This window comes from Phoxinus phoxinus (assembly GCF_949152265.1).
Source record: "Phoxinus phoxinus genome assembly, chromosome: 8".
Classification (NCBI taxonomy): Eukaryota; Metazoa; Chordata; class Actinopteri; order Cypriniformes; family Leuciscidae; genus Phoxinus; species Phoxinus phoxinus.
Window position 1 is genome coordinate 20339361 of NC_136883.1, and position 12106 is coordinate 20351466.

General features: G+C 37.2%; 1 protein-coding gene across 2 annotated transcripts in view; it reads left to right on the forward strand.

Moving 5' to 3' along the window:
* Nucleotides 1-12087, forward strand: part of myo7aa (myosin VIIAa) — a 41240-nt gene extending 29153 nt beyond the window's left edge. For both annotated transcript variants that reach the window (XM_079620448.1, XM_079620449.1), the window contains 16 exons: nucleotides 26-152; nucleotides 230-399; nucleotides 2104-2294; nucleotides 2535-2659; nucleotides 2962-3119; nucleotides 3894-4047; nucleotides 5386-5541; nucleotides 7221-7326; nucleotides 8299-8412; nucleotides 8515-8602; nucleotides 8766-8872; nucleotides 8979-9164; nucleotides 9269-9385; nucleotides 9532-9615; nucleotides 10326-10445; nucleotides 10547-12087. In XM_079620448.1, coding sequence (XP_079476574.1) covers nucleotides 26-152; nucleotides 230-399; nucleotides 2104-2294; nucleotides 2535-2659; nucleotides 2962-3119; nucleotides 3894-4047; nucleotides 5386-5541; nucleotides 7221-7326; nucleotides 8299-8412; nucleotides 8515-8602; nucleotides 8766-8872; nucleotides 8979-9164; nucleotides 9269-9385; nucleotides 9532-9615; nucleotides 10326-10445; nucleotides 10547-10639 — 2096 coding nt within the window. In that variant the 3' untranslated portion in view covers nucleotides 10640-12087. The remainder of the gene's footprint in view (nucleotides 1-25; nucleotides 153-229; nucleotides 400-2103; nucleotides 2295-2534; nucleotides 2660-2961; nucleotides 3120-3893; nucleotides 4048-5385; nucleotides 5542-7220; nucleotides 7327-8298; nucleotides 8413-8514; nucleotides 8603-8765; nucleotides 8873-8978; nucleotides 9165-9268; nucleotides 9386-9531; nucleotides 9616-10325; nucleotides 10446-10546) is intronic.
* The last annotated feature ends 19 nt before the right edge of the window (nucleotides 12088-12106 follow it).

Below are 12106 nucleotides of genomic sequence, written 5' to 3' on the forward strand. Positions count from 1 at the left end.
TTTGATATATTGCATCTGTTTGAAGGTCCTAGCCTACCCAAGAATGACGTGATAGTGGCTGTAAACTGGACAGGCGTTTACTTTGTGGACGAGCAAGAGCAGGTTCTTTTGGAGCTTTCTTTCCCAGAGATCACCGGTGTGTCCAGCAGCAAGTACGGGTTTCACTGAGTCTTGTTTGGAGGTTTGATATGATTTGAGCTGTGAAGATAAGAGCCTCTGTGTTTTCCAGAGGGGGGAAGCTTCAGGCCCAGAGCTTCACGTTAGCCACCATCAAAGCAGAGGAGTACACGTTCACCTCTAACAATGCAGAGGACATCCGGGACCTGGTGGTCACCTTCCTAGAGGGTCTCAGGAAGAGATCCAAGTTTGTTGTGGCCTTACAGGACAACCCCAGTCCAGGTTAAAGAAGCACAAACACATCGTATCAATGGACTTTTACACTCTTTTTCTTTAATTTAAAGGGGGGGTACAATGGTGTTTCATGTATTCAGAGTTGTTTACAGTGTTAAAGAGATGGATTCTCATGCTAATAATGGCCAAAGTTTGAAAAGTTATTTTGAACGAATAACAGAGAATTTCTGTGCTGAAAATCATACTTCCGGGTTGCAACACGTTTCGGCTGGTTTTTTTCTGTCGTAGATCTAATGACGTAGACCAGAGTGGAACTCCTTATATGAGCATTGCTCTTGGAAAAGCGCGTTCACGCACACGTCGACCAGAGGAGAGAAAGACCGCGCTCATCGACGCATAGACATCATATATCTCTATATAATATCTATGCATCGACGCGCTACTACCGGAAATCATTATCAGCAGCGCTAAATAGGAATGGTTGATGTCAAGAATGTCTCCAAAAAAGTGTGTTTTGGGATGTGAGGGAAAGTTTACCTTGTTCAGCTTCCCAAAGAACCCAGTGTTACTGGAACAGTGGATGCAGTTTGTATGTTGTGGATGCTCCCGCTTGACTCTATAGCTCCGCCCACGCCCAGAATCAAGGACCTCGGCTTTTTCCGGATAGAATCGGAAAGCTGTATTTTTATTTTATAAATATGATGAAACTAAAGACTTTTTGGAGATATGAAGGACGCACTATTACTCTATAGGTACTCAAGATTAACATGAGATTGACTGAAACCTGGTATTTTACCCCCCCTTTAAACAAATTAATCTTTAAAATACATGACCAGATTAAATTTCAGCCAAAAATGAAGAAATTATATTTTGCATAAAGAAAATAAAGCTTATTTTAGTGCCCAGAAAGAAATATATATATAATTATATCTTTCATTATGTATAATTATATATTTCAGACCAAAATCTAAATAATTTTTGCATAAAAAATAAAGCCTATTTTAAGGCTTATGTCATACTTTAGCCCAAAATAATATTACATTTTATTTTATATGAACATAAAGTCTAATATCAGGCCGAAGCTCAGGGTCAAAGACCAATTTACAAAACAATTTTGTAAAAAGAAAATCAAGCCTATTTAGGACCCAGATTATATTTTAGTTCGAAATCAAAAGAAAATGGTAACACTTTACAATAAGGTTTCATATGTTAACATAGTTTACTAGAACTAACAATTAACAATACCTCTACAGCACTTATTAATATCAGTCAATGTTCATTTCGAGATTTACTACTACATTTTTAAAATAGAAAGTTATATTTGATAATAATAGTTCACAGTGCACTAATCTTATTAACTAACATTAACACAAATGAATAAATGTGGTAAAAAATATATTGCTCACTGTTAGTTCATATTAGTTAATACATTGACTAATGCTGACAAAGGAGATGTTATTGTAAGATGTTACCAAGAAAATATGAAATAATTTTTTCTATGCATAAACAAAGTCCATTTTAGGACCATTTAGATTTATGTTTGTGTCATTTTTTTTCATGACAATTAAGCACATTTTAATAAGAATAACTATCTTGTTCTCTATATTAAATAACAATAATACTTTGTAATATATTATAAAATAATAAATAAACCTTTCTGGTCACAATATAAATTATTTTATTTCTGGCATTTCTTTAGCATCACTCACAGCCGTGTAAGTTTCATTCATGTAACTCATTTCTCGTGTTTAGCTGGCGATGATTCGACGTTCCTGAGCTTCCTAAAAGGCGACCTCATCCTGCTGGACCAGGACACGGGCGAGCAGGTCATGACGTCAGGCTGGGCCCACGGGATCAACGACAGAACCAAACAGAAAGGAGATTTCCCTGCCGACTGTGTTTATGTGCTGCCCACAGTCGTGAGACCTGCACCTGAAATCGTGGTACTGATTTTTTTTAAACATTACGTTCAGAGGTCGTTGCATATTTATCATTTCAGTCTTGTATGATTCATGTCACTACTTAAACCCTCTCACATTCTCTGTCCCTGTCTTGTGTTGCCTTGTCTCTCTCTCTCTCTCTCTCTCTCTCTCTCTCTCTCTCTCTCTCTCTCTCTCTCTCTCTCTCTCTCTCTCTCTCTCTCTCTCTCTCTCTCGTGCACTCTCTGTGACTTTACGGCTCAGGCTTTGGTTACCATGACACCAGACCAACGTCAGGAGTCAATCCGGATTTCCCATGTCCCTATAACGGAGTCGGGGGAGAGGATAAAGCCGTACACTCTGGAGGAATTCTCATATGACTACTTCAGGTGAACAGACACCACTTCTGTCCCTACATCGTCTCTTGCTGTTTTATATAATAAAATACATTGTTATGCTGCAATCAGGACTCTTACTGGAAGCCTTTACCTTTGATTTGATTTTAAAGGCAAAACAAAATTGCCCCCATTTACTTTCTTTATAAATGTCCCTGGTTATATTGTGCACTATTCATCATTGCAGGTTATTCTAAAGAAAATACAATTTAATTTTACAAAGAAAGCTAAGAATATACACAATTAACTGCTTATACATGACCCTCATTGACCCTGGACCCTCTCCACTCATCCAGGCCTCCTCCCAAACACACTCTCAGTAGAGTGATGATCACCAAGAACCGCGGGAAGGACAAACTGTGGAGCTGCACTCGAGAACCCATCAAACAAGCCCTCCTGAAGAAGTGTGTGGGCCACGAGGAGCTTTCCCAGGAGGCCTGCATGGCTTTCATTGATATCCTTCAGACCCGGGATGCATGAAAAATATATGTTCATATCTTTGTTGTTCTTCATATTTTGGGCTGACCTGCGCCTTGAAATAGGCTTTATTTTCTGGATACAAAGCACACACACAATATATTTATATTTGTCTGAAATATGACCTGGGTCCGAATTGAGTTTTATTTTCTGTATGCAAAATATTATTTCAAAATAATTTTAGGCTACAATATAACATGGAGCCTAACATTTTCTTTATTTTAAATGTTAAATATTAAAAATGTTCTTTTGCTAGAGAGTAATTTGGTTGTTCTTAAAGTCCAGCTGTGGTGAAAATCAAGCTTTTAATGTTGTTTATGTCTAAATGTGTAACCATGTGTAAATTCACACCATTGCTGAATATTTTCTCCTTAAGACGGCAGTGAACCAAAGACAGTCTCAAAAAGCCGCGGTTTTAAATCACTGGTGTTTCTGACGTCACAAACTACCTTGTAACCAATCACGTTAAAGTGTGATCGTCAACGAGTGGATCTCTGAGCTGGTGCGAGTGAGTGGAGGCGGAGCTAATTTGCATATTCACAGAACTGCGTATACTAAATGAGGCAAGCGTGTAGAGTTACATTCAAGCTATTTTGAGACATGAAGATTTTTTTTTTAAATATGTCATTTTGATGATTAAAGATGAGTTTTAATGGATACAATATTGACTGCAGGGGGACTTTAACACTAGATGTTCATGGGTATTATCTTCTTTCTGAACGTTAATCATCCTTGACCTGCTCTCCTGCACCTATTATGAAATATATGGGCGATTATCCATCCAAACGGACACGTTCTGTGAACGAGCTCACGGATCAGATCTTCGAGAGTGCGCTGAAGGCGGAGCCTCTTAAAGACGAGATCTTCTGCCAGATACTCAAACAAATGACTGACAACCACGTCAAGTATGTCCCTCCTTTACAAATATAGCCAGACGCTGTGATTTCTTCCAATGACCACTACTGTTTTGAAAGAAGTCTCTAATGCTCAGCCGTTTTAAAATGACCGCTTCATACATTTTAAAGTGTAATTTATTATTGTGATGCAAAGCTGAATTTTCAGCATCATAACTCAGTGTCACATGATCCTTCAGAAATTATTATTATATGCTGATTTCTTGCTCAAGAAACATTTAATTATTATTATTAGTGCTGGGCAACAATTAATCTCGATTAATCACATCCAAAATAAAAGTTTGTTTACATAATATATGTGTCTGTACTGTGTATAATTATTGTGTATATATAAATACACCCACATGCAAGTATATATTTAAGAAGAAAAAAAAAAATATATATATATATACTGTAAATTATTTATATTTATATATTATATAAATTATGTATTAATATATATACAGTATATACATGCAAATATTTCTTAAATATATACATGCATATGTGAGTATTTATACAGTAGTCAACATTTGAAGTGGATCAAAAAAGGTTGATCAAAGTTGTCCTAAGACAGGAACGGGTATTGTTCAAAATTCTTGTATAGCTTTAATGAAAGGTTTTGATCCACTTCAAATTTTGACTACTGTACATACAAAATAATTATACACAGTACACTCACATATATTATGTAAACACAAACTTTTATTTTGGATGCGATTAATCGTTGCCCAGCACTAATTATTATTATTATCAATGTAGAAAACAGTTGTGCTGCTTCAGATATTTTTTGTGGATAATTTAGTTTTTTAGGATTCTTAGGTAGATATAGAGTTTTCAAAAGAACAGCGTTTATTTGAAATATAAATATTTTCTAACATTATAAAAGTATTTACTGTCACTTTTGATCAATTGAATGCATCCTTGCAGAATGAAGGTTTTAATTTCGACTTTTTGGGACTTTTGCTTATTCCCCGTATCCCCCAGAGTTAGATAAGTCCATACATACCCTCTTCATCTCCGTGCGTGCCGTAACTCTGTCTGACGCAATCACCGCTAGCCTAGCTTAGCACAAAGACTGGAGGTAAACGGCTCCAGCCAGCATACTGCTCCTAATAAGTGACAAAATAACGCCAACATTTTCCTATTTTTCATGTTATGTTTAATATAGTCACAGCGTGTACAAATAACAAGGTCACATGAGACACTTATCTAACTCTGGGGGATACAGGGAATAAAGTCCCAAAAAGTCGTCGTGTTCCTTTAATGACAATCTTTTGCACAGTATTGTATGTTCAGCTCGCTCTCATTCATGATTGTTTAAATGCAATGTTTTGTCTGTTTGTGTAGGTACAGTGAGGAGAAGGGCTGGGAGTTGCTTTGGCTGTGTGCCGGTCTCTTTCCTCCCAGTAACGTCCTCTTACCACACGTCCAGAGGTTTCTACAGTCGAAGAAACATCACCCGTTGGCTCCTGACTGCATGCAGAGACTGCAGAAAGCTTTACGGTGACAACACTCCCTCACCTCACGTACAATCAGACTTCTTAATATCCAATTTGGAGCTTTTAGTCCATGTCAGAAGCATTTGGTTTGTTGAACTGGATTAGAAGGGCACTTCTAAAACTGCTTATTTATTTTGCTTAATTTTATTATATCAATTCTTTGACAGTTTAGAATGGTTACAGTTGTTGTCTTCCTTCATATAACTTATCCTGATCAGCTGGTGATATTTCACTGCTTTTGGAGAAGCAAAGACAACATAAACTCTCAGACATATGGTGCATTCAAGTCATGTCAGAAAGATCATATTTACGACATGAATGCACATGAACACCAAATTCGACAAAGCAACGATTGTGTTAATTATGGAAACTCTTTGAGCCCTTAAGTAGGATGTGTGAGTGAAAAAACATGGCAGAAGCAATGGTATGAAGGTACAAGAGTAGCAAAACTCGAGAGCAGATGTGAATTTGAGAACTTGTACAATAAATATTCGTACTTGTACGCTAAAATTTACACCCACAGCTTAACAGAAGTTAAATGTTGAGATTTGTACTCGCAGACAATAGTCACAAACCTCTATTCTAAATTTGAAACAGCAGACTAGTCACAATGTGTAAAATGCCATTCACATACAGTGCTATGCATAAGTTTAGACACCCATGCTAAAGTTGCCTAAAAAGAGGAATAAAAAATCATCTTTTGGAAATTTATCTTAATGCCTTAATTTAAAAAATGAGGAAAACTCCAACCTTTAAGGACACCAATTTTCTTTGTGAATGAATAATGTATCGTTAAAAAATAAATGTTCTTCCTTAAAATACAGGGTGCATAAGTCTGGACACCCCTATGTTAAATTCCCATAGAGGCAGGCAGATTTTTATTTTTAAAGGCCAGTTACTTCATGGATCCAGGATACTCTGCATCCTGATAAAGTTCCCTTGGCCTTTGGGATTAAAATAGCCCCACATCATCACACACCCTTCACCATACCTGGAGATTGACATGGGGTACTTTCCATAAGATCATCTTTCAATGCAAATCAAACCAGCTGTTAGGCTAACTGAAATAAAACCATGCCAATCTCCAGGTATGGTGAAGGGTGTGTGATGATGTGGGGCTATTTTAATCCCAAAGGCCAAGGGAACTTTATCAGGATGCAGAGTATCCTGGATCCATGAAGTAACTGGCCTTTAAAAATAAAAATCTGCCTGCCTCTATGGGAATTTAACATAGGGGTGTCCAAACTTATGCACCCTGTATTTTAAGGAAGAACATTTATTTTTTAACGATACATTATTCATTCACAAAGAAAATTGGTGTCCTTAAAGGTTGGATTTTTCCTCATTTTTTAAATTAAGGCATTAAGATAAATTTCCAAAAGATGATTTTTTATTCCTCTTTTTAGGCAACTTTAGCATGGGTGTCTAAACTTATGCATAGCACTGTAAATACAATGACAGACACAAATTTGTAGTACATAGTTGCATTTATTCTTTCTGTGAGTGTAAATTTTAGCGCAAGTACAAATTATTTATTGTAAAAGTTCTCAAATTCACATCTAAATGCTCTATTCTTTTACCTTCATATTTATTTGTGATGCTTTATGGTTCTGATGAATATGAGACGTCAGTGTGAGGAGTTTTATAGTGTGAATGACTCATCGTGTGTTTGTTTGTGTGCAGGAACGGATCCCGAAAATATCCCCCTCACCTGGTCGAGGTGGAGGCTATTCAGCACAAGACCACACAGATCTTTCATAAAGTGTACTTTCCTGATGACACAGATGAGGTGAGATATGCTTTCATATGCTTATGACTCATCGTCAAACATATTGGTACCTTGCTGTTTTGACAGAGATTCAGAGGTGACGATGATCTACTGAGAATTTTTTATGAATGCTGCTAAAGTCAGAAATGAAAGCTTCTTCACATTTTTGCTTTTAACCCTGTAAAGCCTGACAAGAAGTAAAAATCGTATTAATTGAAAAGGTTTTTCTTTAATAAATGCATACATCAGGCGTTTATGGCTTATATAGAATCATATCGTGAGAATATGGTGAAAAAAGACAGCTCATTTTTATTCATAGGCCCTAACAGCAGTTGCTGATATTTATGACCAAAAAGTAAGATGAAATTCTTATCGCTCTTAATGTAAATCAACAAGATTTTTATAACAGTATAGCGACTACTTACAGTATATAAACATCAGTTGTCGCTCTATATCTGCCAATAATATGTCTTAGATGATATATAAATGCTTAGTTTTATGATCAACAGAGAAACAATGCAATATATTGATGATTGAGGGATAGTCAAATAAACATTGATTAAAAGCCTGATGGATCATATTTGATACTCGCATATAACATGATTTTTATGTGTATGGATAATCAAGTGAACATAAGTTGCTTCAGTCCAGCAAGTTTTCCTCATGAAACATAACTAGCAATATAAAAGTTATTTTTTTACATTTACTTTCACAGCATACAAACGCGTGTGGACCTTAAGGTGGACGTTTTTAGAATTACACTAAAATACCTCTTACTTGCTAATAAAAGTATAAACTGTCAATCAGACGACAGAAGACATGTAGTAGATTGTGTAGAACAGGCTTTTCAGCATCATTTTGGTCATATTGATCATCACTATGATACATTAGGTGTTATAGGGTTAAACCCTTCCGGAATATTCCTTTAAATGCATCTGGAAGTGTCGGAAGCGGTCTTTGGGATGGGTAGAGACAGACTGTGTCTGTTTTCAGGCGTTTGAGGTGGAGTCCAGCACGAAGGCCAAAGACTTCTGCCTGAACATCTCCACCAGACTGCTGCTCAAATCACCCGAAGGCTTCAGTCTGTTCGTCAAGATCTCCGATAAGGTAAACGCCACTCAAGAACAGCACCTGTGGGATTCTGCTCATGTAGCACATGTTCCTTAATCTTTTGTCCTTGAACAATCTTTCACGTCTAACGCATTATAGGTGATAAGTGTACCTGAGGGGGATTTCTTCTTTGACTTTGTCCGCCATTTGACAGACTGGATCAAGAAAGCAAGACCTGCTAAAGAAGGTACAACCGGGAATTCCACTGCACAATTATGGTTTCCTCTCTCATGTGGACTAACAAAACATTACATTTGGAGTTGTTTGAATGTTGGGGGTTGGTAAGACTGCCAAAGTGTAGGAGAATGAAAGCATGCTCAGTAAGTAAACGCTCTTCCTCTGACGTTCAGGTATAGTGCCTTCATTGACCTACCAGGTGTTTTTCATGAAGAAGCTGTGGACGATCACAGTCCCAGGCAAAGACTCCTTCGCAGACTCCATCTTCCATTATTACCAGGTGAGCTTCATAAACATCCAAACACTGCATAATGAAACCACAGACACTGGGATAAAAGCCTGAATGATATACATCAGCTTATCTTTATAACACTTCCGATGTGAAGGAACTTCCTAAGTATCTCCGTGGATACCACAAATGCTCCAGAGAAGAGGTTTTCCAGCTCGGCGCTCTGATCTACCGGGTCAAATTTGAGGATGACAAATCCCACTTTCCCAGTATTCCCAAGATGCTGAAGGAGCTGATTCCTCAGGACCTGATCCGCCAGCTCTCGCCTGACGACTGGAAAAGGGTTTGTGTCGCACTTTCAATGTTCTTGGCTGTTCTATTGACTAAATATACATCATTTGTATGATCCGACTGGCTCGCCCTCATCATTTCCTCCTCGTGTTGCAGTCGATTGTGGCGTTCTTCAACAGACAAGCTGGGAAATCAAGGGAGGAAGCCAAGCTGATGTTTCTGAAGCTCATCTTCAAATGGCCCACGTTTGGTTCAGCCTTTTTTGAAGTGAAGGTAACTGTGCCATATTGACTTGTGGTTTGGAAAGCTGGCATTTTCCTACTTTGCTATAAGCTTTTTGGAGCTCAGTGTTCAGTATGTCTTTTTTTTCTTTGGATGGACCAATCAGTCTCTTGATATTTTTATATTTGCTCCCGTAGCAAACCACCGAGCCACACTTCCCAGAGATCCTGTTGATAGCCATCAACAAATATGGAGTCAGCCTAATCGACCCCAAGAACAAGGTGTGTTATCTTTCTCTTTTTGCTGTTTTGACTAAGTAACGTTTTTTTATAGTCTAAAACGCACTGTGACAACTTATATAATGCAATTAACGTCCAGCACACAAAACATGCGCACACATTTGGATTGGGGCCGAATGAGAGAGGAAGTGAGTCCATGATGTTTTTGTATTTTCACATGCCGATAGTTTCAGTTTCGCATTGAAATTCACTCAGGCTTGGTATTTATAATAAATATAATTTATGTTTGTTTTGTTCTTATATTTTTCATTCTTGTTCAGTTGTGAATACTGTTAAATTTAAAGGATTTGTTGTTCAGTGAGGGGAACTAAAATACATGTTTATAATGTTTGTAAATCACAACATATATGTATATATAAATGTAACTATGTTGATTGGTTTTGTCTTTTTTATTAGTAATTGTGGAAATGAGAAATGTTGCTTTGGCAACTAGAAACTATGTTTTATTTTAGTATTATTTATATACTATTATAGTATTAATTGTATACATACTATTGTATGCTTTTATTTTATATTTAGTTTTACTAAATGTATGTGCATTTGTCATTTTTATTCGTTTTTTATATATATATTTTATTATTTCAGGTAACATTTATTTTATTTCAAGCAAGTTATCTTTAATAGTGCTTTTGCTCTCCGTACTGATCCCAGTGTGCAGTGATGTTTGTGTTTCCTCTTTCCTTGATCCGCAGGATATTTTAACCACATATCCCTTCACCAAGATTTCCAACTGGAGCAGCGGGAACACGTACTTCCACATCACTATCGGGAACCTGGTTCAGGGCAGCAAACTTCTGTGTGAGACGTCACTGGTGAGAGAAACTCTACAATGGCAAATAGCAGCACAGTTGCATCATACTTTTTTAATGAGGTTCATGAATGATTTCATTCGTGAATGTTTTCTTCATAACAGGGCTACAAAATGGATGACCTGTTGACGTCCTACATTAGCCAGATGTTGACCACCATGAGCAAGCAGCGTAACTCCCGCGGCCACAGCAAGTGAACGTTTGATTGGCGTGAGGCGGTGGAGCTGGTGCGTCTGCTGCGCCCTATTGGTCGGCCCTGTAGCTGGGGGCGGGCCTTCGCGTCCCAGCTGTGGCGAATGAGCCGCACCCCCTCTGCCAGCTCCCAGGGCTCCGTGTATCCCGATGAAGACTCTTCATCCGCCTCCAGTGAGGATGACTACCTCTGAGCAAAGCTGAAGGGTTTGCCTCCTTGGAAATGGCGTGAAGAACCTGATTTATGTGTCTTTTGTTGGATGGTTTGCTCCAGAATATGTATTGTATGACTTAATGCACAATTTAGGTACCATTTAATAAGTTCTGTGAAGTCAAACATGAACTGGAATGGCTTAGCTACATGCATCGCAAAGCGTTCATCAACATTTTGAAGATTTTCACTGTATTCCTCAGTCACTGCAGTGAACGAACAGTATTTGGATTCTTTAGGTGGTCAACAACACATGAAAAATACTTGCCTGAGTTTCTGGGGGGGGGGGGGTTTGACAGAATTCGAGAATTCTGTGATTTCAATGTAAGTTTTTAAAATATTGTTAAACTGCATGCCTTACTACTTTTATTTTATTTTTTTGGAATATTGAAAATGTTTTTATGGGCTTGAAAAATTGTTACATGTTCAACATTCATGCAGCTATGACTTGTAGTGTACGTGTACTTTAGGAAGGAAAAAAGAGAATGGTAAAACACACAGCCTTATTTAAATATTGCATCCCTAGAAACAAGCCGAGAACGGTCTCAGATCGCATTTCACCCATTTCAAGCAAGATGAAGAAATTATATTTAGCATACAGGAAAATTAAATGTTTTTAGAAAGCTAGTTGTAAAAGTTTATGGGTTGCTAGTCTATGCACTGCCTTTAATGTATGATTTAAAAACATTAGAAAGTACAAAATTAGTAGGCATTACATAACGTATACCGTTAAAACAAATTTTTTTCATGCTTTTGAAAACAAGATTCAATGTAAAATTTAATTTAGTCTTTCTTCCTTTGAAATGATTTTGGGTTGAAATGTGACCTGGACATGTTGATAAATGACATAGCTGATAAATAGATGCGCTAGGATGACGTCGTAGTTTTTCATTTTTGAAACTGTTGATGCTTGTGTATATTGGAAGAGTAGATATGATCTGTTAGAGATTTTATTCAGTTCATTTATGGCCTTTATTTGCACCAATATGTCCTTTAGCACAATTGTGTAACATCAGAAACTAACCTGAACTACAGAACACGTCTGTTTCTTATGTTTTGTGTGGTATTTAGCAGATAAACTTCTGACTGCTGTTAATTTGCCACTCTTTTATGTAACGCACCAGTTTAGTTATAAATACAATTTTATATTAAAAGTGCAGCGTTTATAAAATGAACTAAACATGGGTTCAATATTTCTGTGATGTGATGCTTATGTTCTCACATATAGACCAAACTTTTTGTAAAGATGCGTATCGAGGCA